Source organism: Trachemys scripta, chromosome 2 (genome assembly GCF_013100865.1).
Source record: "Trachemys scripta elegans isolate TJP31775 chromosome 2, CAS_Tse_1.0, whole genome shotgun sequence".
NCBI classification, from domain to species: domain Eukaryota; kingdom Metazoa; phylum Chordata; order Testudines; family Emydidae; genus Trachemys; species Trachemys scripta.
In genome coordinates this window covers 42,565,678-42,593,080 of record NC_048299.1, presented here as the reverse complement: position 1 = coordinate 42,593,080, position 27,403 = coordinate 42,565,678, and the positions used below count along the sequence as shown (strand labels likewise).

General features: G+C 41.9%; 1 protein-coding gene across 1 annotated transcript in view; it reads right to left on the bottom strand.

Annotated features, from left to right (window-relative positions):
- CDK14 (cyclin dependent kinase 14) overlaps positions 1–27,157 on the bottom strand; it is a 472,950-nt gene extending 445,793 nt beyond the window's left edge. Inside the window, exons 1-2 of the mRNA XM_034760407.1 lie at positions 26,744–27,157; positions 14,508–14,539 (exon numbers count right to left, since the gene is read on the bottom strand). Coding sequence (XP_034616298.1) covers positions 14,508–14,539; positions 26,744–26,825 — 114 coding nt within the window. The 5' untranslated portion in view covers positions 26,826–27,157. The remainder of the gene's footprint in view (positions 1–14,507; positions 14,540–26,743) is intronic.
- Between the last annotated feature and the right edge of the window lie 246 nt (positions 27,158–27,403).

The window sequence follows — 27,403 nt, the reverse complement described above, 5'->3', positions numbered from 1 at the left end:
GCCAGGGTAAGCATCCTAGCTTACCCTGGCGAGCCGCGTGCCGAACGTTGCCGAGCCCTGATCTAGCTAAATACATTACAAGATAATATATAGATATGTTCAACAGTACAGTCAATAGCTTTGCATCATGTTTGTTCTTGTCACTGAATTCAAGCAACACCTAAAACTCTTTCTGGAGAAGGTGAAAAAGTGACAGGTATAGTGGGAAAAAAAGGAAAGAGGGCTGATAGCACAGGTAAGGGCAGGGATGTTGGGCCTGATGATTTTTTCCTCTTCTTCCTCATCTTTTTCTTTAAAGAACATAAAAAGTCACCATGTGCCCATAGCACAACAGAAATGCCAGTAACAGTTTTGCGATAGACTTCAGTGGTGCAAAACAAAATTCATCAGTTTAGAAGTGCCAGAATGCATCTAAGGAGTGCTTTTTGATTACTGAACTCAGCTACTAACTTCTGTCAGAGAGACAGAAAAGTCTTACAAAAAAAATCAAGCCAACATATGGAAGGTGATAATTCACGACCCTTTAGCTGCTTTTGCATACTCTGCTTTGGGATTAAATTTTTAGTATTTTACTCCATAATAAACTAGTTCAGCAGCAAAACTGTTACACCATAATTAGCTAATTCAGCAGCAAATCTCCAGAGATTCATTAATTAGAGTTGCTCATGCTCATTCTTTTCCAAAACAAAGTTTAAAGCAACTGAGTGCCTGTTCTTAAACTGTGCAAGATGCTCTTAATCATGAGAGTTACAGAACATTCATAATTATGCCTCAATTTTAAAAAATCTTCAAGTCTGACTCATCAAGTAGCAGCCAAAATGCCTCATTTTCAACATTATGAACACAATTCTTTGAACTTCTAAACTAGCAAGATTCTAGTCACAAAGATTACCACCACAGATGGAAACAGTGGGAAAAGTATGTCCCACTTCCAAAATAGGGGGTCAAGGTTTAGCTTTGATTATGCACACAATTTCAATGGACCTCAGTGAGAGAGGTGTATGCAGAACAGCCAAGCTAAGCAAGTCAGGTAATCCTCCACAGAAAACAACAGTATTATTGATAACAACTAAGGGAGTTGCTTCTATAGCTCAAGTGGTAGAGCCTGTACTGAGGTGCTGAAGTTCCGAGGTTCGGTCCTTGATGACAACCCATGGCGTGTGAGAACAACATGGGCTGTAGGCACTTACAGTCTCAGCCTGCAAGTGTTGTTCACATGAACTCCCATTGATTTCAATGAACTCCAAGCATGGAACAATTTCAGGATCAGGTGCTTATAAGGAAAGAAAGACAGCAAGTCTTCTATGAGACAATTCACAGTCCTTAAAAAACTGGAACTACTAGGTATTGGGGTTCCCCTGAGATCTCTTCCACACAGCTCCCCAAGAACGCAGTTCAACTCCAGTCTTGTCAGTCAGGTTCCTCTATTGTCATACAATCAAACTACACTTCAGTTGATCAGGCACAAGTGCGGTGGGTGGGTACAGGGTATACCAGGCATCCCAAAGTTACATAAAACTTCTTCCCTTATATAACTTCATACATCACATTTACTATAGATAGCATTACAGGTTTTGGAACTGGCTTGGTTACCAATCCCTGTACAGCACACACTGTCCATGCACAACTTACTGTTTACTTCAACTTCACATTCCCATCTTATCTTAACCACAGTTATTTTGTCCATTGAGAATCACTACTAATACTATGCTTCGTATAGACTAAGGATGCAAGATCACCTCCCTTGGTATAGACCACTAGGGTGTAATTTTATGTTATAAACTTGTTTTGCCTTTAATTTTAACTTTGTATTTATTTTAATTATAAAAACTAGTACAAAATATGTATTTTTTATTGATTACAATAGAAAATTCAGGTGTGAAAGAGAACATAGGCCTGGGTTTATACTAGAAACAGTCCTTTTTGGCTACCGTATAATATTTATTATTAGCATAGATCGTTTTTACATTGCCAGCATCCCAACTGCACTGTGCAATTTGGAGACTGTATTACCAGAATGAACCCAGAATGAGCCGGCAATTCTATCTGGAAGACATATATTTGCACAAGTAAGTGTCCCCCAGCAAACAACAATACGAGTGTGGAACTTTTTAGACCTTGCATTGTCTTGATAAAGTATTTGTGGAGGAAAAACAAACTTTTTTACACACCATATGGGCTGCTTTGGTTTTACATTTAACATTATGGTATTGGACCCTTGTTTTTTATTATTATGATGCACCAACTGGTGTCATATTTTTGTATTAATTTTTAAATTATTTATGGTGATAAAAGAGAGCAAGATTTATTATTTATGTTTAAGGCTGCTTTTATTTTGTATAGCATGTATTTTTAACATACTACATATGATATTAAAACACATTGACTTAATATCCTTTTTTAAAAGCAATTACAACATTACGTAAGAACAGCAATACTGGGTCAGATCAATAGTACATCTGGTCTATAGTACATGTCTTCAGACAGTGGGAAATGTCAAGTGCTTCAGAAGGAATGAACAGAACAGGCAATCATCGACTGTATTATGTATATTATACATAGTTAACAAACCTTTGTTAATGAGTTCTTAGCTTTGCTTATGTAATGGATGCAGTTCTTTTGCTGAAATGCTTGGTTATGTTCTCACAGCATCTCTGTGTTAGCTCGGTTTTAGAACATACCGGGTACTAATTTTGAACAGTTTAATTTTTGTACCAATTCTATTACACTTTTTTTAAGAGTCATTTCTCCCCCCACGTTGGCAGTTTTATGTATTTTAAAGTATATTTTGTTTAGAAAGTTATTTAACCGTTCTTAATTACATTTTATTAAATTTTAGTGGACAAATTTTGTATAAATGCATATTGATAAAATGTAATAATGACACAAACTGAACATTTTTGTGTAATATTTTAATAGGTTTTAATTTTAAATTGGGATCAGTTTTTAGTTTAGAATTTTTTTTTATTAACAACAAAACTTTACTATATAGTTTTTGTTTTTTTTATTTTAAACTTGGAAGGTGTTTTCTCCTTTTTTCTTACAATCTGAGATTATTAATGCTCCTTACATTGCTCTTAATTAGATTTTTACATAACTGTACCCAGGTTACATTTCTACTAATAAATTTGGAAGCAGTCAAATCATATTTCTTTTTTGATGATTTTGACTAAATTGTCCATAGTCCAATAATTTAAACTAAACTGTTTTTGAACCTGCAGCAACCTGCACAATTGATTATTTACAGATACAGTTATTAGGAAGGGCGCATTTCCTTCAGAATAGCTGTCAAGGTTTTTTGTGGGAAAAAAGTATATACTGGTGGCAGCCATCATCTATCAGTCAGCTGCCCTTTGCATAATTTGTTTTATAACTAAGGGTTTTACCAGGCATGACTGCACCAAATTATAAAACCCCAGATATGGTAGTATTATTAAACCAAGTATTTTTCACACTTTTTAAAAATGTTAACAGCCCCCAACTGCTTTATTCCTTCCAAATTTTGCAATGTTTATTTATGCAAAAACTTTTTAATTTCTCACTTTATTAAAAAAAAAAAACACTACATTTTAAATGACTTTTTAAGCCAAACTTTTTAAGTATCTGTTTGGTTTTTTAAAAGATTTTAGGACTTATTTTTTAAACTTAGTACACTTTGCCTGCAAAGCTATACTCATTAAATACAGTTCTTGAAGGGTGGCTGCTCTTTACTTTGGAGTTATGTAAATAGGTAACAGATACTGTTTTCTCCCTGACCTTTCAGGGATTTTTTCCATTTAGTTTGTTTCCTCCTCTACATCTTTGATTTCCTTTTTATGTCTTTTACATTTATTCCTTAAAGTAGCACTTTTAGCCAGGACCAATAATCCTTGTGAAACAGCTGCCTTGATTTGGGCTTTCTTTGCCTTAGGATTTAAAAAAAAAAAAAAACACTAGATACTTTTTTTATGGTAGCCAATGGGTTCTATTTTTTAATCTTTCATTGGCATTTAACAGAGCTTTGCTGTGCTTTTCCAAGCATTTTTAATACCATTCTTTGGAGTTCCTTTTTTACTCTGTTTCCGTCTCCCCCTAATACTTCTTTGGGGAGTCCATAAGGTCTGCCGCTAGAGCATTGGTTCCCAAACTGGGGGGCGACCCCCTGGGTGCCCGTGAAGAAATTCCAAGGGGGGCGCGAAGCTGTGAAATTTTCATAACAAAAATAAAAATTTTTTTTTACACTGATAAAAAAAATTATTTTATTTATTTATTTAAAAGACCAACAGGCAATAAATTATACATATTTCTGTATACATAATAACTATTCATAAAATTGTCCAATTACAGGGCTATATTATATAATTACAATAAAGTATTAACAGTCTTCTCATTTTTGATTATGAATATAAGTAGACAAGAATAAAGGTACAACATAAAACAGTGGTTCTCAAACTTGGGCCGCTGCTTGTTCAGAGAAAGCCCCTGGCAGGCCGGGCCAGTTTGTTAACCTGCACGTCCGCAGGGTCAGCTGATCGCGGCTCCAGACCAATAGGGGCTGCAGGAAGCGGCCCGGGCCAAGGGAAGTGCTGGCCTCCCTTCCTGCAGCCCCCATTGGCCTGGAGTGGCAAACCACGGCCAGTGAGAGCCACGATCGGCCAAACCTGCGGACGCGGCAGGTAAACAAACTGGCCTGGCCTGCCAGGGGCTTTCCCTGAACAAGTGGCAGCCCTATTTTGAGAACCACTTACAAAGTACAATAATAATAAAAATACAACTATAAATAAAAGTATATAACTGCAATGTTTTCAAATTTCATACCACAAAATGCAAATTTTTTTTTTTTTTTTTTTTTTTTTTTTTGCCTTTTGACGTGTACGAGTGCCATTTCGGTCAGTGGGGAGGCCAAAGAACAATGTAGAAAGCGATGGAAATTTTTAAAACTTCCTAGCTTGCTCACAAGAGCGTTCAAGACTGTTCTATCATGGGAGTGGTTACCTCCACCACACACCATGCAAGACCAGCAATGGACACAATTTGACTGACAACTGCTGAGACAATATTTGGAATATAGCAGTTCTGGACATCTTATTGGGAAAAATAGGAAAGGGGAATCAAAACAGAGCTATAATAAGGAGATTACAGATTTCAAAGATAGAGAAAAGGTTGGAGAAACTAGACCAATATAATTTAGAAAAAGTGCATGTCAAGAAAGGACTTCACTAAGGTACTTGTGTATGTGCAGGAAAGAGATGCTACATTTTACAAAGATATATGTCAGCAAATGTCAGTCATTCTTCACGTCTCCCTGATAAAGTACAAAGAGGACAGGGCATGGATAGAATTTAGGTGGAATTCCTGCACAGAAGTCACTAACAGCAAAGTAAATGCTATAAACATTTGAAGAAATGCATATTATCTGTTAGCAACTGATGCAAATGGTAACAAAAATAAGCCTCCTAGCCTCTAAATATTTCCTGCAACATATTCTGGATGAAAGAAAATCCTCTAGATCTCAAATGATGAAGGATACATTTGACCTAACTAATCACAGTGAAGTGACCTCAAGCAAGTTTCCTGAAATTGCTGAATTTCCAGGATGGGATTTACTTTCTGATTACGAGAATGGTGTGAAGTAAAGTTCAGGCGCAATTTCAAGATCATTGTGTTCACAATCCTTTCCTTAATCTGAATGTGGAGTTTCAATAGGTAAGAGAGAAATTAGGGAGCAAAGAATTGTTGAAGTAGAACCACAGCTTTGTGCAATTCTGCATAATGAAGAATGCAGCGGTAAGGAGATAAATGCTGTTTTTGTTGGTGAGAGAAAAATCTCTTCAACCCAATGTGAATAGAACAAAGGATAAATGTAAATCTGTCCCCGGGTTTTTAAGCATATGCTTATATAGACACACACTGTATACATAAATATACAGATTTTAAATACATGTATGTGTAACGGATTAGAGTAAGAAGAATTGTACTTCTATGTTTTTAACAACTGATCATTTTTTGGGCCTGGGAGTAATGAATAGCTAGTGAAGTTGGGCCAGTTTCCTTTTCTTTTATTCCCTGGGACTTCAGATTACTTTTTTAAACATCTGTATCCCATAGAGGAATTTATCTCTTTGGTTAGGGTAGCTGGTATTTGGAGAGCCATATTAATTATTGGATATAGACAGCACATATGCTCACTGGACACATTATATTAACCACTTACTAAGCGTTTTTGAAAGGATTGTTAAATCATAAATCTCATCTTCCGTCACTTTTTTTTCACATTAAGAACATAAGACTGGCCATAGTAAGTCCGACCAATGCTCCATCTAACCCACTATCCTGTCTTCTGACAGTGGTCAGTGCTAGATGCTTCAGAGGGAATTAACAGATCTGGGCAATGATCAAGAGAGATCCATCCCATCATCCAGTCCGAGTTTCGGGATGAGGATTGGGGGCACCCAGAGCATGTGGTTTTGTGCCTGATTATCTTGGCTAATAGCCATTGATGAACCTACCTCCAGAAACTTACCTAATTCTTTTGAACCCGGTTATACTTTTGGCCTTTGCAATATCTCCCGGCAACAAGTTCCACAGGTTGACAGTGTGTTGTGTGCAGAAGTACTTATTTATGTTTGTGGGAGTAACATGGATTTATATAGTGGCACTATGATATTTTCTGTCTTATTATCTATCCCTTGCCTAATGGTTCCATTTTGGTCTAGGTGAAGCCCATCCTTCCTGTATAGGCACCTTCTTTTCCAAAAAATTCTCCAGTTCTTAATAAACCTAAATCCCTCCTCTGAACACTATTGTCTCATTCACACATTAATGCAGTTCTGCCTCTCTAACAGGCTGTGTGTGTGGAACTGGAAGCATTTCAGAGAATGCTACCACGGAGGTCCTGAACTTTAATCACTTACCTAGCAGCCCAAATTTGGCCTCCTACCTTTCACCATGTCAGGATACCTACATGCTCCTCCCCAGCACTTGGTGGAAGTGTATCTAGAGGTTTCCAGAGGTCCACAACCTTCACATCAGGCAGGCAATTCACCAGGCAGTTCTCCCAGCCATCACAAACCCAACTACCTATTGCTATTACCTGGCTCTTCCTAATAACTGGGGCCCCGTCCCTCAGATGGGTATCCTCAGTGGGAGAGGATACCATGACATCACCCGGAAGAAGTGTCCCAACTATGAGATAATTTCTCTCCACTCCAGTTTAATGTTCTCCTTCCCCAAGACCTTCATCCTCCTCAACAGCACAGAGGTTGTCAAACTGGGGTAGGACTGCACTTCTGTGTCCCTGCAAGTCTCCTCTAAGGACCTCTTTGTCTCCCTTAATTCCTCCAGTTCAGCCACTCTGGTCTCAAGAATCTGTACTCAGGCTGTGAGACCCATGAGTTGCTTGCAGCAAATGCATAAATAAGCAACCTGCCCATATGGCAGGTAATCGTACATGCTGCGTTCAGAGCAATAAACTGAATAGTCCCCACTGTGTTGCTGGACTTCTGCCTGCCCCCCCCCCCCTTTTTTTTTTAAACTCTTGAGGAGTTGGGAGGGGTTGAGCAGGAGACAAGGGGTTGGCCTATGTTTAGATTATGTTTGTTACCCTAACAATGTTAGGCGTATCTGCCTCCCATGCGCCTTCTCTAAACTCCCTCGTAAAACTCTCCTGTTTGCTAGCTTCTCTTGTTGCTTAGGAGCTAGCTTTTTAAATCCCAGCTCTCCCTGACCTAGCCCTGCCCCCTTGTCAGGGGATTCTAACGGCATTAGGGATCAAAGAACAGCATACTAGAGCCTCGTTAATAAACCCTCAGCCTAGCCTATCATGAGTATTTAAATTAAGCAACAATAACTTGGAATGTGAAATGTGTGAATCACCTCATTGAATAGAGAAAGTTACTATACCTTAAACAACTGAAATGGGTTCTGACAACACTGATAGGTCAACATTTTAACCCATCATCTAAACATTTCACTTTCTCACCATTAAATTTCACAGACCTGGAACTGAATTTCAAAGACACAGAAAGAGCTACAGGATGGAAGGGAAGGACAGCGAGACACAGCACAACCAGGATGTTTACATAAGCGTACATCACAACAATAACAACAGAGCCAACACTCAACATTCAAAGTCCACATCTGTGGCGTGCACATGCTCTTGTTTCACCTACAGTAATAGGCGCATTGGTAACATAATTAAGGCACACACACAAATGACGAAAGTGGGCTTAGAAATACGTTCTATTTGGAAGTGTTCTTTTGAGATCCCCATATCCATCAGCCTTTTCACAGTGAAGGCTACAGAGTTAATATCTCATCTCCTTGGACAGATCCTCAGAAGATCTCTCTCTATGAGAAGGAAGGATTCAGATTGATTTCCACTGCTCAGCTCCTACTCAAATAAACACATAAAAACCAGAAAGAAACTTTTCTTGATAGTCAACCTCAATTTAAACTTTTTTTAATTTTATCCCAATAATTCAGTTATTAGTAGAGCTGGTTAGCATATTTTCAATTAAATAAAATGTCAAAACAAAAACTTTTCCAGGGAATCTATCAGTTTTGACAAAGTTTTCACTGGGAAGGTTTTTTGACAGACAGACTCACTCTTGAACCTGGATCTCTCACATTCCAAACCGGTGCCCAAACCGCCAGATTACACCCATATACCTCTTCCCAAAAAGGGTCAGGCTTGATCTGAATAGACCAACATTGAAACAAATCCATAGTCACAAAAATGTTCAAAAGGTTTTGGCTTCAGTCCAATGCAGAATAAAGCCACATTTTGAAACCTTGAAAACTACCGTGAAATGGAATTTTTGTCCTCTGGTCACTTCTTATTATTAGCCCTTGTACCACCAGACCGAGGCACGTATTACGATGACTCCACTTAGTCCCTTAGCCTGAAAAGACATAAATCTTTCAGAGGCCTGAGTCTTCCACATACAACATATTCCTCATAGGGACAGGAAAAGGAATCTCCCAGTTATCCACACACCAGACAGAATATTGGCAGATCAGTATGTAACTGCATTACAAAAAAGAGTAAGAATGTGCAAACTCTTTTTTTCGGGCCTTAAAACTTTCACCAGAATACCAAAATGGCACACATAGACCATTTCAAGTTTCTGCCTTGAACCACAACAGCTGATCAAACAAAAGGTTGCAACACCTGTTCTAGTGGGGAGAGGATTCCCTACCACCACCATTACCACCACCTTCACTCTCAATGAAACCTGAACCATTCTTGATAAACTTGCCAAAACACACACACACACACATTCATTCTTGGCACAGAAGGGAACCTGTCAAATTTCAGCTCATACTGTAAAGTTTAAGCCACTGAAAATGACCTTTTAGAATGGATATGACTTATGCAACATTATTTGCAGGTGTTGTTACACCAATCATGCAAGTACCTATTCCCACCACTGATCACAATAGCTCCAGGAACAGTGATAGCAACAGAGGCAGAATGCCAGATTCAGACCCCACCAGAATGATTACCGACCCTGACGCATGAAACCACTGTCAATAAGTCTGGCGGCACGAGTTGCTGCCAAACTCTCCTCCACTGGAGAGCCAGTGCAGCCCTAAAGGTAAGTACTGGTGACTGGGGAGGAGAGGGAATAACTACCAGAATTATGGGGGTGGGGAGAGGGAGGAAGAAAGTCCCCCTCAGCCTATTTCCCATAGAACCCCTGGCAGAAATTGAAGAGGTCACTTGAAAAAATGAGGACTCCCTGCCCTTCCCGCCCACCCACACCAGAAGAAAGGAGCACTCTGAGGGTGACTCTAATGGAATGCACAATTGCACATCCCTTCTGACTTCTGCTAGTTTAACCCAGAGACTACTGTTTCGTTGCTGTGTGATATAAGCACTTCACATGGGCCTCTTTCACTGCTGTATTGTATGTTGCTATCCAATATCTTTGATCAGTCTCTCTCACTATTACCAGGCTTCTCGTTTCTAAAGCAAGTGCATATAATGTTTTCCCCCAGATGCATTATTTTACATTATTCCAAGCTGCTTGTTTCCTACTTGTGTTTTAACCTGCCTAAGACCTTTTTTTTTTTTTTTTTTTTTTGGTCGGACCAGTCTCTTATGACCTATTATCCTATAGGCCCAGATTCAGCAACCTTCAGCTGAGACAACACAAAATCAGGCCTTCAGAATGAGATTCTTCATCTATGTTTAGAAAGGTGGGTTTGATACAGATCTAACTGCAACCCTATCCAGGGCTTTGGAGCTGCTCCATGCTCCAGCTCCGCTCCAAAGGGTCCCTATCTTTTGTCTATGGTCATTTACCAAGTTTTCAGGCCAGGAAAATATTACACTTACAATGCTTATTCTAACCACCTTACTGGGCATTGCTCAAGTATGTAGGCTCAACAGAAGAACCACCACATGTCACTATCATCTAAAAATCGCTTAACTTGCATGAAATAATCAGGCAAAACCAAGCCAAATCTTGTATAAATTTCAGTCTTCCAAATATGCCCAGCCTACCTAAGATATGAAAAGTTTGTCATCTTTTGCCATCACAAGTTCTTCCCAAGACACAGAAATCCCACTCTTTCCTAGGTCCCAGGTGCAGAGGGCTCATTGGCAATTAATCACGTTTAAGCAGGTGTTCCCTATTCCTAGATTCTACAAAGAGATACTCTCCAACCTTGGGAGTGAAGAAACAGATAACTTGTATAGTTAGTATACCCCCACACACACATACACACCTCCTTAAGAGTGAGAGCATGGGGATGCTTCTACTTCCATAAGCCAGACGCTGCCCTCCGGAAGGACAAAGATACCCCATGCAATCAGAACACTTCTCTTCCAGGGAACCTTGGCAGCTCCTTATGTCAAAAGTCACTTTAAAAAAAAATCCTATTTCACTATATTTTGTGAAATTATATAGTTTTCCTCATTACCATTCTACCATTACTTTTTCCATATACTGCAGTCAAATTCATCTTCCTCTCCATTTGCTGCAGATCTGCTCTTACACTACATCCCTTTTCACTCTTCAAACTCAACCTCTAGACACTCATTCTGGTGCACAAGGTCACAAGACTAACCTACTTTATACCAACAAAACATTGCTCATGTGTAAAAATCAATATTCCACTATATAGAGAAAAAAAACCCAACAGTGAAGTAAAGTAGACTGCTGTCTATATTTCCTTCCATTGGCGGGATTATTTCAAGATCAAGAAGCTTGGATGACTACACCCACTAAAAGAGCTCAACATATGCCTTTCACTATCTCAAAAATATAGCAAAATACCCAAACATAATTGAAATGCAGAAATACAATTGTTTTAACCTCCTTAGTGAAAGTTGTTAGCAAAAGGAGGAATTACGTTAGGCTGTGCCACATACCTTCTTTTTATTTATATTTTAGGCTAGGTAATTGATAGAAGCGGTTGTGATGAGCCTGAAGGGGATTACTTAAACTTTTTGCTGTCATTAACTGTTAATACAGAACAAGAACTGATGACAGGTTTTCAAGTACATAAAAAGTTGTTACAAGCAGGAGGGAGAAAAATTGTTCTCATAACCTCTAAGAATAAAACAAGAAGCAATGGGCTTAAATTGCAGCAAGAGCAGTTTAGGTTGGACATTAGGAAAAACTTCCTGTCAGGGTGGTTAAGCACTGGAATAAATTGCCTAGGGAGGTTGTGGAATCTCCATCACTGGAGATTTTCAAGAGCAGGTTAGATAAACATCTGTCAGGGATGGTCTAGATAACACACAGTCCTGCCATGAGTGCAGGGGACTGGACTAGATGACCTCTCAAGATACCTTCCAGTCCTATGATTACCTTCATACACACACTTTTCTTTTGCAAAATGTCACCCAAAAATAAGGAGGGGACAGGTATTGACAATTATGTCACACCTATCTCTTCTGTGTGTATTTGGGGACAAAAGAAAAGATTCTCATTTATTTTCCTCCCCATGAGCCTTCTCTTGCTAACACTTCAGCAATCCATATACAGATGCTTCCCGGGTGACGCAAACCCGATTTACGCAAATCCGCATTTATGGAAAAAGTTCCCTAAATTCCTTAAGCTAGAAAGGTTTTTTTGTTTGTTTATTTTTTAAAGCGTAATTGTCGGAGATACGTTCCCGACTTACGCAAAATTTGAGTTAGGCAAGGCGTTCCGGAACGGAACGCTTGTGTAAGTCAGGGAGCATCTATACTGATCAGCCAGACTCCCTTAAAGACTTCTTTAAAAAAATATATTACTCTTGCCACATACACACTGAATTCACCCGGAGCATGTGCAGAAACAGTCCCATTTGTACAAATGGAAACCCAAACACATAAGAAACGCTGTCAAGCTGTATATGAGGCCTCCTCCACAGGTGGTATATGCAATTTGCTTTCCTTTAAGCTGTGAAAGTGCTTCATACTTAACAGGTGGATTTTATTCCTTCCAAATTCAAGATCTAGTTTAAGGCAAGTTATTAATAAAGCATGTTCTTCTTTATTACGTGGATTGCATTTAAAAACAACAAGAACATCCTGTCAGTTTTATTATAAACAATTCAGCCTCCTACAGAGACCAGAAGCAAAGCAGCAAAATGTGCCAGATTTCTAATACAACCGAAGGACTCAGGCTATGTCCATGCTACAAGCTAGGGAAATGATTCCCAACTTGCACAGACATTCTTGCACTTGCTCTCATCTGAGCTAACACACTAAGGGTATGTCTAAACTACCCACTGGATTGGCGGGCAGCGATCGATCCAGCGGGGGTCAATTTATCGCGTCTAATATTGACAAGGGTCGATTTATTGCATCTAGAGAAGTGAAGACACTGCGGTGAGTAGATCTAAGTACGTCGACTTCAGCTACGTGAAGTTGCGTAACTTAGAGCAAACCCCCTCCCGGCCTTAGAACAGTACTGGAGCTGCAATAGCATGGGTAGCAGTGACATGTGCTAGCAGCCCCAGGTACGTAACCAGAGGTTCAGGTAGGTCTGTGCACAGGGCAGTTAGCACATATCACTGCTGCCCACGCTACCTTAGCTAGGCTAGTATGTTTAGCTTTGCTAGCTCAGATGACAGCTAGTGAGAGTACGTCTACACAAGCTGGGAATCACACCCCTAGCTTGTATAGATACAGCCCAAGTTTAACCACCATACTTACCAGCAAACAGCTGCAATTCACTTACAGGTGATCCACGTTCTAACACTAACTGGACAGCTGTTGTGGATGGGACCCATCTGTGCCAGAGTCATGTTCTAAACACTATCGTATCTTAGCCTTGGCTCTAAGCTAGAGATTCCTTTAGTGTTCTAACAAAGCTTGACCTGCCTACATTGCCTCTACTTCAGAGCTATTTAAGACTCTTATTCATGGGTACAAAGCCTGAACAAACTGGACAAAACAAATTTGGCCCCAGGGCTGCTGGAACAATTTGTATAGTGCTGAGATCCATTGAACCAAACTGTAAACCCTGTATATGACGGAAACCACTTCCAGGCAGGTGTGGCAGATACCCAGCCCAGTACCCTACTCCCCGCACTCCTAGTTCCAGCACCTATGTTTGGCCCTATCTGATTTAGGAGGAGATAAAGTCTGAACCAATGAAGTGGCAAGCACCTACTGCTTCCTCGCTCATTTCTTTCAGGATCAGGCCATTGTATAGTGTGGTACCTTCAGTTCAAACCAAAAACATAACCACTACCTATGCAGTACCAAGGTCATTATTATCCAAGTCCTTACTCTCTGAATATAATACAGAAATAGCCAGAAACTGTACGGTTATTTCATGGAAAGTAAGAGATGCTGCTATTTACTTCCATTTAGGTGGTTAGAAGGAAATGACTTGGGATTTGCATAATCACAGATTACATTACCGGCAATTTCTCACACTAATAAATCCTGTGCTCCAGGATAACACGCTGTCTGAACCCCATTTCCACCACAAGCAAAGCATCACCAATCACCACATGTCTGCACTGGTCTTGCAAATTCAGAGTCTTAAATCATATTGTATGTTTTGTGCCCTACACAATTTAACTTTGGCTCTACTGTGTTGGTGCCGCCACTTGTACAAAAACTGATTTGTAAATAGTTTCCTAAAGCAGGATTAATCATAGCTTCAGGTCTAACTGGAGCATACTATTTATTCAGCCAATACAAGGACCCAACAGGACCATGTCCTGTATGATGGGTTCCCTCAAAAGATATTCAGATTATATCTTTTATAGAAATATATATTTACTGTTTATAATAAAAACCACTAACAGTTCAGTTCTATAAAGCATTTTCTCTCTACATAACATAATGCAATACTTTGTATAAAATAGGTTTATAGAAACAAGCATTCAGCCCAAGGCCTTCTGTAAAAAACTCATCTGGTAGTCATTAGGGAGGTGAAAAGATACTCAGATTATATGCATGTACACATACGCACACTAATATGATAAAGCAAAAGTTATTTTTAACTTTAGTGAGAAATCTGTAGCAATTAAACATATCTGGATTAAGTAAGGTACAAAGATATTTAACCTACCTCATCAAGGCTGCTATCTTCTTTCTTTAAGGCTATAAAAAAAGAAAAAGAAAGAAATCATTATGTCATGCATTTCAATGAACATAAAATAATTAACTCCATGAATAAAAAGAGAGAAAAAAACGTTTCCTGTAGTAACAGGAAAGAACAGACTGGCCTGAATAACAATTTTATAATCAAAATATCAAACTGTAAATGAAATGTAGAATTGCACAGCATGTATCTGAGAAATATTTTTCATAAATATGTAAATCAAGCTGTCCTCTCAGGTTAAGGAAAATAGGAGTCTACATTTTTTTTTACTTTAATTCCTATTGAGCATGAAAACACTTCAAGGAGAGTCTGACTGAACTGCAGAAAGCCATGTGTAAACCAGACCTATCACATACTCCATAATATATTCAGTTCATATAGAACTCAACATTTCCAATACAACAGAGGATGCATTGTGACTAGCAATCGTTATACTCTTCTATGGTTTACATTAAGATGACAGCACAGATCTCACATATTATGTTAATGTTTATTGCATGCAGATATACTATCAACTAAAGTGAAGTCAAGATAGAAGAGAGATTTGGAGTGTGAAGCAGTGAGGCAAAGAGGAAAAAATGTTGCGAGCAGTTTTGCAGCTCTGACAGAGGCTAATCCATTTGAAGCGTTTTATTGAGCCTATTAAATACCTGTACAGAAATGCAAACAAAGTTAATTTCTTCAGTTCGCTACTGGAATTACATCAGCCTGCAGGCTAACAGATATATTTAAGTTATGCACATATTGTGGTCACATCATCCAGAAACTGCGTTCTGAAATTAATGAAAAACCACTACCTCCATGAGTTTGCTCTTTGGTGACTACCCTGAAAAGTTAAAATGAACCAAGCCATAGTACTGTTGGATTGGAGTATTTTTACACTGGCTTATATGTTTACAGTTAACAGTTGAATGGTGAGAATTGTAGAGGTTATGTGGCCCCAACATCTGGAACAATCTTCCTCTCCTCTTCCTCCACTTAGCGCTCACTTTCCTCAAAGTCATTCCCTCAAATCCTCTCCTCTTGGGTCTTGTCTACACTGGTGAAAATGTGACCCATACATCTATTAGAAGGAGCAACAACGGAAGCTTAAGCTTAGATAGGGCTCAGGCATTTTACTACTACAGTGTCAGAATACACCGCCACTGTTTTGCCTGTGCTACAGTTTCTACCATTTCTACCACAGGTGGTGAATTACTGGTCTCATTTTTCCTAATGCAAATAAGGCCCAGAGGTCTTGTCCTTTATTTGCCTTTACATTGCAACTGATTGGGGAAGGGAACATGTCTTACTTAGAGCCTGAAAAGAGCCATTTAAATGTTAATCTTATTAACAAGAACTTGTCCAGATTTCACACTAAGTAATAGTTCTGGTGTTTTGCTGAGTAGTTTGGGGAGTACACTGTACATTGTGTATCAGGTATATTTTTTTCATTGTAATTAAATAAGGACTGGAGTAAGGACAAAAAGTTTATACATTGCAGAACTGCCAACCCCACATGTTCAAATATCTTGAGCCAGGACCCAAAAAGTCATGAGATTAGGAGAAAAAAAAAATTATATATACACACACATACACACACACACTTTCCGCTCTTTTAATTTAATTTTGGGTTTTGAGCCTTCAGGGGGCACTTTAGTCATATTTTTAAAAAGTTGGTGGAGAAAAACTTGACAAAATGAATTTGAATTCTCATGTAATCACAGGATTACAGGTACAGGGGCTTCAACAAAAACACCAAATATTACAAGTCTCATAACTGAATCATGGGCTGGCAAGCAACACTAATAATGTTGCTTGTATTATGCTTAGGGTTGTCAACTTTCTAATCACACAAACACCCTTGCCCCAACCCTTAACCAAGGCTCCACCCCTGTGCTGCCCCTTCCCCGAGGCCCCATCCCCACTCACTCCATCCATCCTCCCTCCCTCTGTCGCTCACTCTCACTCACTTGCTCATTTTCACTGGGCTGGGGCAGGGCATTGGGATGCAGGAGTGGGTGAAGGCTCCGGCTGGGGGTGCGGGTTCCAGGATAGGCCAGAAATGAGGAGTTCAGGGTGCGGGAGGGGGCTCTGGGCTGGGGCAGAAGGTTGGGGTGTGGGCTCCAGCTGTGAGTGTGGGCTCTGTGGTGGGGCCAGGGATGAGGGGTTTGGGGTGCAGGATGCGGCTCCAGGCTGGGACAAGGGGTTGGAGCACAGGAGAAGGTGCGGGCTCCAGGAGGGAGATTGGGTGTGGGAGGGGGCTCAGGGCTGGGACAGTGGGTTGAGGTGCAGGCTCTGGGAGGGAGTTTGGGTGCGGAAGGGGGCTAAGGGCTGGGGAACAGGAAGGGGGTGAGAGGTGCAGGCTCCGGGAAGCGCTTACTTCAGGCAGCTTCCCAGAAGCGGCGACATGTCCCTGGGCTCCAAGGTGAAGGCACAGCCAGGCAGCTCTGCGTGGTGTGCGCCGCCCCCACAACTCCCATTGGCTGGGACCTGCAGCCAACGAGAGCTGTAGAGCCAACACTTGGGGCGGGAGGAAGTACACGGAGCCCCCTGGCTGAGCCTCTGCCTAGGAGCCAAGGGACATATTGCTGCTTCCGAGGAGCTGCACGGAGCCAGGCAGGGAGCCAGCCTTCGCCCTGCTGCTCTGCCAGCCAGACTTTTAACGGCTCAGTCAGCAGTGCTGACTGAAGCCACCAAGGTCCCTTTCAACCGGATGTTTCAGTCAAAAACCAGACACCTGGCAACCCTAGTTATGCTGTAGTCTTGATATTTTTCTAGCTTGTCTTTACCTTTAATTGTATTTTAAACTTTGACTGAAGTGGATATTTAAGAATTGTTATACAGAGAAATCAAAACATGAGGATTTTCTTAGCCAGTAAAACTAAAACCCTTGTCAATTCTCAGTTTGTTCATTAAAATTTCACTCTCAAATAGCTATCTGACCTAGGGTTGCCAGGCATCCGGTTTTCAACCGGAACACCTGGTCGAAAAGGGATCCTGGCAGCTTCGGTCAGCACTGCTGACCGGGTTGCTAGAAGTCCAGTCGGCAACGGAGCGGTGCTAAGGCAGGCTCCCTACCTGCCCTGGCTCCGCACACCTCCCGGAAGTGGCGAGCACGTCCAGCTTCTAGGCACAAGGGCAGCCAGGGGGCTCTGCACGCTGCCCCAGCCCCAAGCGCCTGATCCGCAGCTCTCATTGGCCAGGAACCGCAGCCAATGGAAGCCGCGGGGATGGCGCCTGCGGGCAGAGCACCCTGGCCCTTCTGCATAGGAGCCAGACATGCTAGCGGCTTCTAGGAGCCGCCTGAAGTAAGCGTCGCCTGGCTGGAGCCCGCACCTTGAACCCTCCCACATCCACCCCCCTGCCCCAGGCCAGAGCCCCCTCCATTTCTGGCCCCACCCCAGGGCCCGCACCCCCCCACCCACACCCCAACCCCCTGCCCCAGCCTGGTGAAAGTGAGTGAGGGTGGGGGAGAGCGAGCGACGGAGGGAGGTGGGGATGAAGTGAGTGGGGGCCTTGGAGAAGGGGCAGGGCAGACGTGGGGCCTCAGGGAAGGGGCGGGCCAAGGGTGTTTGGTTTTGTGCAATTAGAAAGTTGGCAACCTGGGAATAGCAGCGTTGGTAAGAGTGCTTTAGAGCATGCCACCTTATGTAAGCTGGCTCAATGCCTTGCGATTCACCCCCCTACTTTAAGCACACCTTTAATTATTAATTTATGCATCTCACAGTTATTTCATCTTGATACATATTTAATCATCAATCCTCATATGATGTTAAAATACTAATGACACAATGATTTGACTTGATTCTTTTAAACAACTGATTAGCATACTGTATAGTCTATTAATTTAAGTGGATTCCACATTTTTCCTTATCAAACCAAGGAACTACGACTTTGTTCATAGAGGGTCAAATTAGTTTGCCACGCCAGAGACAGCGACAAAACTGTCAATAGAAATCTATTTCTTTAAGGAAACTAAGCATTATTTAACTATTTACATTTCTTAGAATATCATGAAGAATATTACAAATACACTTACCAAAAAATTGTAATCAATTTTACAACCAAAATGTCCTTTCTCCTGGTAGAATGTTTCTGATATTTCAGACGGACCAGGCAGCGTATTCAGAACTTTTGCACTGAACAACTAGCAGTTGTGCAACTGATTTAAGAACACGGAGTTCAGCATACAAACAGTATGCATTTCTTTCAATATACCGCAGATCTACATTGTCCGCCAGTAGACTACAAATGGCAGTTCTTGTAGGATGAAAGTTGAGGGAAGGACAACTTGGCATTAGACATTTTTCAGAACAACGAAATAATTACTCTAAAGCGGGTACGCTAGAGAGTCTGGGCCAGATCACAGCTACCGAGGGTGGGGAAAGGCAGCATAGCCAGATCTATGCCACCCGCTGAGAGTCCCCAGAGGCAGTGGCTGAAGAGCACTGTGTTGCAATGATCCCAACTCACATACTGGCTCCCGAGACTGCTCTGACTTGTGCAGGGTCTAAAGCTGTCTCTGGATGTGACCTGAGGATCAGGGGAGCATAAAGATGGTTTTAAGGCTCCACCCCTTACCAGGTGCACCAAGCAGAACTCTGACGCACCCAAGGATCGGGGTCTCTATATAACTACTATCACCACTAAAAATGAAATATTTGCATTAATATATTTAAATTTTTTCTTCTGAGCAACAGCTGATCCCTGTTTAACATATTTTGCACACTGCAAAGCACCACAAAGTCATAGTGCTACATCTACAACAATACAATCGAAAAAACAAAGACATCTTGAAGACATCCCCTCCTGCCCCCCAAGATTCAAGGGGCTCTGCTAACAATATTAACAGTTACGCATACTAACATCAAAAATCAGTGAATGAGGACCTCAGATTTATATACACAGTTCTTATCAGCCAGGGCTGTTTGATATGACAAACTCTCTCTGATAACTGGGAATTAGGGCTTTATAGTATGAAAACTATTATGTTTGGTGACTAGTTTCTGGAGAGTAGTTAGCCCTATACCAATAATATCTATTAAAGAAAAAAAGCTTTCAGTATTATACTGGTTTTCTAAGAATAACTATACATTATGCTTTCACTGTTTTAGTGGGTTATGGTATGTGTCATTAACTCCTGAGTTCAAACACAGTTTAAACATTTTATAATTTTTCACACAGTTACCCTCACCGTGCTACTATACATTTAACCCTGTTATCCAAAAATACCATCCAGAGCCCATGAAGAAACTACAGTGAAAAACAAGAAAGGGAAGACTGTTCTTTTCACCTATCAAAAGTGTTCTTTAGAATACACATGCCATACCAGGAATTCAGCCTATGTTTGGGAAGCTGAAGGATTCCAGATTAGAACCCAGATTAGAGCAACATGAATATGTTATTAACAGTTTGATCTCACTAGGAAATTGCCAGAAAAAGGTGTAAGGCCACAAACAACAAAAGCCATTAAACTAACTGTTAAAGCTCCTTCTTGGGGTGACCAGATAGCAAGTGTGAAAAATTGGGATAGCGGGTGGGGGGTAATAGGCACCTATGTAAGAAAAAGCCCCAAATACCTGGACTGTCCCTATAAAATCAGGACATCTGGTCACCCTACTCCTTCTAGAGCTGTTTTGCTTTCCTCTCCCTAGCCTCAAAGTAGGAGTTAAGAATGTAAGTCTTAGACTTTGAATTTCCTGGTACATTGGTTAAAGTTATTTAAACATAGAGGGGTTTTTTGTGAATGGTCACGGGTCACAAGGGAGTGACTATGTCCAAACCCCGTGCTGGTATATTAGAATGTTTTTCCTATAAATGGCATGATTAGAAGAAGGCCAAAACATCAGACCTGCTGCATGTGGAACAATTTCACTAGCAAGGATTGGATTTTAACAACAAAATTACCTAAATGCACTTCTACCCTGTGGAGCACTCTGCGCTACTGTAAACAGAACATAACTTTTGCATCAAAAACCAGGTCAAAGAGCCCAAGGGAACCAAAGGGTCCTTTTATTTATTACTGAAAGAGAAATGGAGAGATGAAGTTGCAATACATCTTATACTCAAGAACATGGAAAAGCAGTAAGTGTAAACTCCAAAACAGATGTAATTCAGGCATAAAATGTGTGACAGTTCAAGTCACCATTACACGAAGCAAAGACCTGGGTTTTAGAGTAAGCTCACATGCCCCTAATGCTGATGCCAACCCAAAGAATCAATGTATGATAATGCACATACAAGTAGTCACTGTCCTTATAATACCCATTACTGTTGCCAAAGCATTTTATTAGTAGACTTGGGTCTTTGTACATTTAATTTATTTGGACCAAGATTTTTTTTTTTTTTTTTTTAAAGGTTCTAAATTTAAGCTCCTCACTAAGGCCTGATCCAAAGCCCAATAAACTCAACTGGAGTCTTTCTACTGAATTCGGTGAACTCTGGACCAGATTCAATGGGTTTGTCCGCACTACATTGTTAACCTGTGCTGACAATTGCTGGACCCGGGCCCGATCTCACAGCTGTGCTAAGATGTCCATACTTCACCAAACAGACTGACGGGGTCTACAGCCTGAGCTGCATCACACTATAAAATGACGGGGCTTGGACTCAAGTCACAGCACGTCCGCCTGATGTTCAGAAGACTTCAGTGGAAATAAAACTTTTGGGAGTTAGGTTCCTTGGGCCCTGATCCTGCAAAAGACTTAGAGTCAATGGGACTTCTCACAATACATTAAGTTAAGCATGTGCTTAAGTCTTTGCAGGATCAGGGCTTTATTTAAGAGGCTAACTTTAGACACTCATTTTAAAAAACCAAACTTAGTCTTGGTTTCTTAAAAAGCAAAACTTCCATGGTTATATATTTTTACTATTATCTACTTGATCAAACAGGTCCACCGAATACATAATTATGCTTTTTATTTTTAAAAAAGTATATTACTAGCTCTGGACACACTATTTTCATATGTGGAGACAAGGATTTATTTCGGGGATGTAAATATTTGCTCCAAACTTGGAACTTAACATTCATCCTGGCATCATTTTCTCCTTTATAAATATGAATGTTACAGGAAGACAAAGTTGTCTGAATTCAGATGCTTTCTTCCACTTAAAAGCCTGCAGTTCTTAAATATTAGGGTTTGTAAGGAGTTGATTTGCAATGGTGAACTAGTCAATCTTGTTATCATACATACATCAAAAATTACGCCACCAGTGTATGGTATAGCGTCCTCTTGATGCAACTGTAGTAGATTCAAATCACGAGGACACTACTTGCCACATTCTCTCCTACATTCAGGCCACTTTCCACTGCACTACTGGCACACAGAAACTTTAAAACTAGCATAGCCAGCCACAACGGGATCAGCCCACTGTGTTGGAATCCTCTGGTGGGACAGTGAATAATGGCTCTGACTTTACCCCCATCTTTACAGTCGGGGTAAGAGGCATGACAAGGGGAATTAGGTGTGTCTGCACCCAGTGATCCGAGGCTGCCGCTCAGGGCCATTGGCAAACAGAGTAATTTAGAGCAGCCAGGGGCCCATTCTAGTGCTCAGCAGCTCTGAATTATGGGAGAACAAAGATAGCTTAAATTAAGACACCTTTGCATGCCTCCCAAGCTGCACTACTCCCCCTTTGGCTGCAGTCAATGACTACTTTTATGCTATTTGTGTGAACTAAAAATGAGATACTAGTTGATTTAGACACCACACCAAAAATAATCACAGAAACGTAGGACTGGAAGAGACCTTGATAGGTCATCTAGTCCAGTTCCCTGCATTGACGCAAGACTAAATATTATTTAGACCAGTGGTTCTCAAACTTATTTGATTGGGCCCCCCTTCTTTGTGTCTGTACTTGGTATATGTACTTGGGGGGAGGGGTGTAAACAACACCCAGCTCTCAAGACAGAGCAGAGAGAAGCGGCTGCTGGCCAGGCACCCAGCTCTGAAGGCAAGCATGCGCCAGCAGCAGGCAATGTGAAAAGTGATATTTGTCAATATCACTTTTCACAGCAGACTTCGTGCCCCATGGCCACCCTTGCTTCTGAGCTGCTGGTGCCACTCCCAGAGCCGCCGAGAGCTGGTTCAGGCCCCGGTGAAAAAAAAATTTTCGGGCCCCCCAGCAAGGACGGACCAGCTAAACAGGACCGACCGGGGGCGGGGGGGGGAGGGGTGGAGAGGAAGAGAGAGAAGCCGGGCCCCGGTAATTTGTACCGGCTTCCCCCCCTCTCATCGGCCCTGGCCACCCCAGAGGTGACAACCAGAGCCCTGCCACCTCCAGGTGAGGGATTGGGGTCGGGCTGAGAGAAGAGCCCAAGCCTGGGTGCCGGGGCTCCAGTTGTCAGTCTAGGGCAGCAGGGCTCCGGCTATCCTCTTTATCCCCACCTCCTGGTTATGCATGGCCCTTCTGCATAAGCCCCAGCCACCCAGGGCTGATAGTCAGAGCTCTTAAAAAAAAAAACATAAAAAAAACAACAAGCATACAGCTCGCACGTCCCTTGGAAGGCCCACCCCATAGTTTGAGAACCGCTCATCTAGACCATCCTTGACAGGTGTTTGCCTAACCTGTTCTTAAATACCTCCAATAACAGAGATTCCAAAACCTCCCAAGGTAATTTGTTCCAGTGCTTAACTACTCTTAGTTTTTCCTAATGTCTAACCTGAAACTGCCTTGCTGCAATTTAAGCCCATTGCTTCTTGTCTTACCCTCAGTGGTTAAGAAGAACAATTTATCACCCTCCTCTTTATAGCAACCTTTTACGTACTTGAAGACTGTTGTCATGTCTTCGCCAGAATAAACCAACCCATTTTTTCCCCAGCTTTCTTCAGAGGTCATGTTTTCTAGACCTTTAATCATTTTTGTTGCTGCCCTTTGGACTTTCTCCAATCTTTCCTGAAGTGTGATGCTCAGAACTGGACACAGTACTCCAGCTGAGGCCTTATCAGGGCTGAGTAGAGCAGAATTACTACTTCTCCTGTCTTGCTTTCAACACTCCTGCTAACACATCCCAGAATGATGTTTGCTTTTTTAGCAACAGTATTGCATTGTTGACTCCTATTTAGTTTGTGATCCATTTTAACCCCCAGATCTTTTTCTGCAGTACTCCTTCCTAGGCAGTCATTTCCCATTTTGTATTTGTGCAATCAATTAGTACTTTGCATTTGTCCTTATTGAATTTCATCCCATTTATTTCAGACTATTTCTCCAGTTTGTCAAAATAATTTTGTATTCTAATTCTGTCCTCCAAAGCGCTTGCAACCCCTCCCAATTTGATATCATCTGCAAACTTTGTTAAGTGTACTTTCTATGCCATTATACAAATTATTTATGAAGACATTGAATAGAACTGGACCCAGACAGATCCCTACAGCAATGGTTCTCAAGCAGGGGTACGTGTACACCTCGGGATACTCAGAGGCCTTCCAGGGGGTACATCAACTCATCTAGTTATTTGTCTAGTTTTACAACAGGCTACATAAAAAGCGCTAGAAAATTCAGTACAAACTAAAATTTAATACAGACAATGACTTATTTATGCTGCTATATATACACATTGAAATGCAAGTACAATATTTATATTCCAATTGATTTATTTTATAATTATATGGTAAAAATGAGAAAGTAAGCAATTTTGCAGTAATAGCGTGCTGTGACACTTCTGTATTTTTATGTCAGATTTTGTAAGCAAGTAGTTTTTAAGTGAGGTGAAACTTGGGGGTACACGAGACAAATCAGATGCTTGAAAGGGGTACAGTAGTCTGGAAAGGTTCAGAGCCACTGCTCTACACGACCCCACTGGATATGCCCTTCCAGCTTGACTGTGAACTATTAATAACTGCTCTCAGAGTACAGTTTTCCAACCAGTTATGCACCCACTTTATAGTAGGTTCATCTAGTCTATATTTCCCTAGTTTGTTTATGAGAAGATCATATGAGACAGTATCAAAAACCTTACTAAAGTCGAGATATCTCATATCTGCTGCTTCCCCCCATGCAGAAGCCTTGTTATCCTGTCAAAGAAAGCTATTAGGTTGGTTTGACATGATTTGTTCTTGACAAATTCATGTTGACTGTTAGTTATTATCTTCTAGGTTCTTACAAACTGATTATTTACTCCACTGTCTTTCTGGGTACCAAAGTTAAGCTGACAGGTCTACAATTCCCCGGAGTTGTCCTTATTCCCCTTTTTATAAAAGGGCAAATATAGTACCCTTTCCCAGTCCTCTGGGATCTCTCCTGTTCTCCATGAGCTCTCAAAAATAATTGCTAACAGCTTAGAGATCTCTTCAGCCAGTTCCTTAAGAATTCTAGGATGTATTTTATCAGATCCTACTTACTTAAAGGCATCCAACATGCTTAAGTAACTCTTAATTTGTTTCCCTATTGTAGCCTCAGATCCTACTCCATTAACACTGATGTTCACTATGTCAGTTGTCCAATCACTGCTAACCTTTTTGGTGAAAACAAAAAAAAGCATTCAACCCTTGGTCATTGCTGTGTTTTCTGTTATTGTCTTTCCCTCCTTATTGATTAATGGACCTACCCTGTCCTTGGTCTTCTTCTTGCCTCTAACATCTTTGTAAAATGTTTTCGGCATTTATGCACCAAGCTAGTTTAATCACGTTTTGTGTCTTGGCCTTTCTAATTTTGTCCCAACGTGCTTGTGTTGTTTTTATGCATTGTGCCAAAGATATAAAATGTCAATTTGAATGAAAAATATTAAAGTGTGGAGAACAATGGCAAAGAGTTCCAAGAAGATCAGTAAATAATTTTTAAGGCAAAACAACCTGATGCCAAAAGGAAAATTGGATAGTAATACCAGGAGATGATAAGGTCAGCAATACAAAGTATAACATGCTATCTCAACACGTTTTACATCAGCAAGAGAATGACAGGATTTAGCAGCAAGAGATGACGGACAGACTTCTTTTGTCTAGCCTCCTAACCATCACTGCTCAGCTATCATCATCTGCTTTCCGACCTCATGCCTCAGCCTTAAGGGGATGTTGTCTGGTGGTGTATTTTTTAATAAACATTTTACCTGTTGTAGAGGTAAACAACATTAAAAGTAATTTACTTTTCTACTAGATGTGCTTTTTTTTTTTTTTTTTTTTTTGGTCTAGATTTCTCAGTGTGGCACTGAAAGCAGACTAGTCAATTTTAATTTTATTTATTTTCAGTCAATTCAATTTCAGGTTCATGCTGTAGCATCTGAGTTTCAGAAGCTACTGAGAAATCTTTGTTAGTCTTCAAACATTATCTATAGGAACACACTATAGGGACACTAGGAACACACATTATCTATAGGAACACACGTTATCTAAAGGAACACTGCTATAATTTTGCAGTTTTGTAAAACACAATGCATAGCAGTTTTGTAAAGCACAATGGTACTAGATAAGTAGGTAGACAGGCAGAAAGAATCTTTACTTATACAGCACAATTTCAGTTTAGTGTCTGTCAGACAAACTGCATCCCAAATTACTTTGCAGAGCTAAATAATATATTTACAGAGATAAAATTAAAGCAGAGGGAGAGAGAAATTAGGAGATAGAGGCCTGAGAAAAGATGGCATGAGGTAGGCTGAGGCAAGGAGGTACAAGAAAGCTAACACTCATAACTAAATCTGATGGTGTCAGAAAGTAATTCTACCAGTTCCATGCCACTTCCTTTTGTCACGTGTGTTACAAGACGTCCTCAAATACTGTAGGGAAACAGACAAGTGATGCCAATGGCCTGGATTGACCCCACAAGCCCCTTCCAGGTCTGCTCACTTATTAGTCAGACCTCTCTCTCCTTGTAGGCAGTTGTTGTAGCCCTGTTGGTCCTAGGATCTTAGAAAACTAGGTGCATAATATCTTTTATTAGAGCAACCAGAAGCACTCTGTGTAGCTCCAAAGCTGGTCTCTTCCACCAACAGAAGTTGATCCCATAAAAGACATTAGCTCTATACATCCCTCTGGTTAGTTTCATTACAAAAGGAGGGGCTGGAGTTCACAGCTGTGACTCTTTAGGGATGAAGGGCCAAGTCCAGCAGCCCCCAGTAGGCTAAACTGTCTGGGATGTGATCGCACCCCTACCCCCCGCTCCAGATGTCTCCTGCCAAGGGGACGGGTGCACCGTGGGCGTGGGCAGCACGCGTGGATGCCAGGATGCTCCCAGAGGCGCCGGGCCAGGCGGTGCAGGGGGCAGAGGCGGCGGCTGGGGACCCGACTCACCTATTCGGCTGAAACTCTCCGACAAAGTTCTCCGCAACTTTTTCATCCTGCTGCTTTTCTCGGCGGACTGCGCGTCCAGCATAGCACACAGCTCGGCGGCGCCGGCCAAGCGCAGGGGGAGGGAGGAGCCCGATCGCCCGGCGCCCCCCGCCGCGGGACCCCCCTTCCCCACCGCCGCTCACACCGCCGGGGAGGGAGCGCGACGTAGTGCCCAGGGCAGGCTCATCGCCTCCCGTCGGGGCTCCGGAGCCAGCCCTGGCGGGGCGCAGCCGGGGAGAGCAGCACGGGGCGGCTGGGGGTGCCCCGAGGTGCGCGGGGGAAGGGGGCAGCCCTGCCCGGGTGCCGCCGGCTGCTCGGACCCGCCCCGGTTAGCGCAGCAGCAGCGGCCGTGTCCCCGCCAGCTCCGAGCCGAGCGGCAACTCCAGCAGTCTCCGCTGTGCCGCCCTCCCCCGCCTGCCCGCCCCGCTCCGCCCCCGCCCGCCTCGCTGATTGGCCGGGAGAGCGCCGTGGCTAGGGCCCGGTGGCCCTTGGGGGCGAGTGCTGGCCGGCAAGGGCGGGGCTGGGGTCCAGGCTGCTGGGTGCGGGGGGGGCGTTGGTGGGACCAGCCTGCTGCGTGTAGAAGAGGGGGGGTTGGTGGGACCAGGCTGTGGAGGGGGGTGC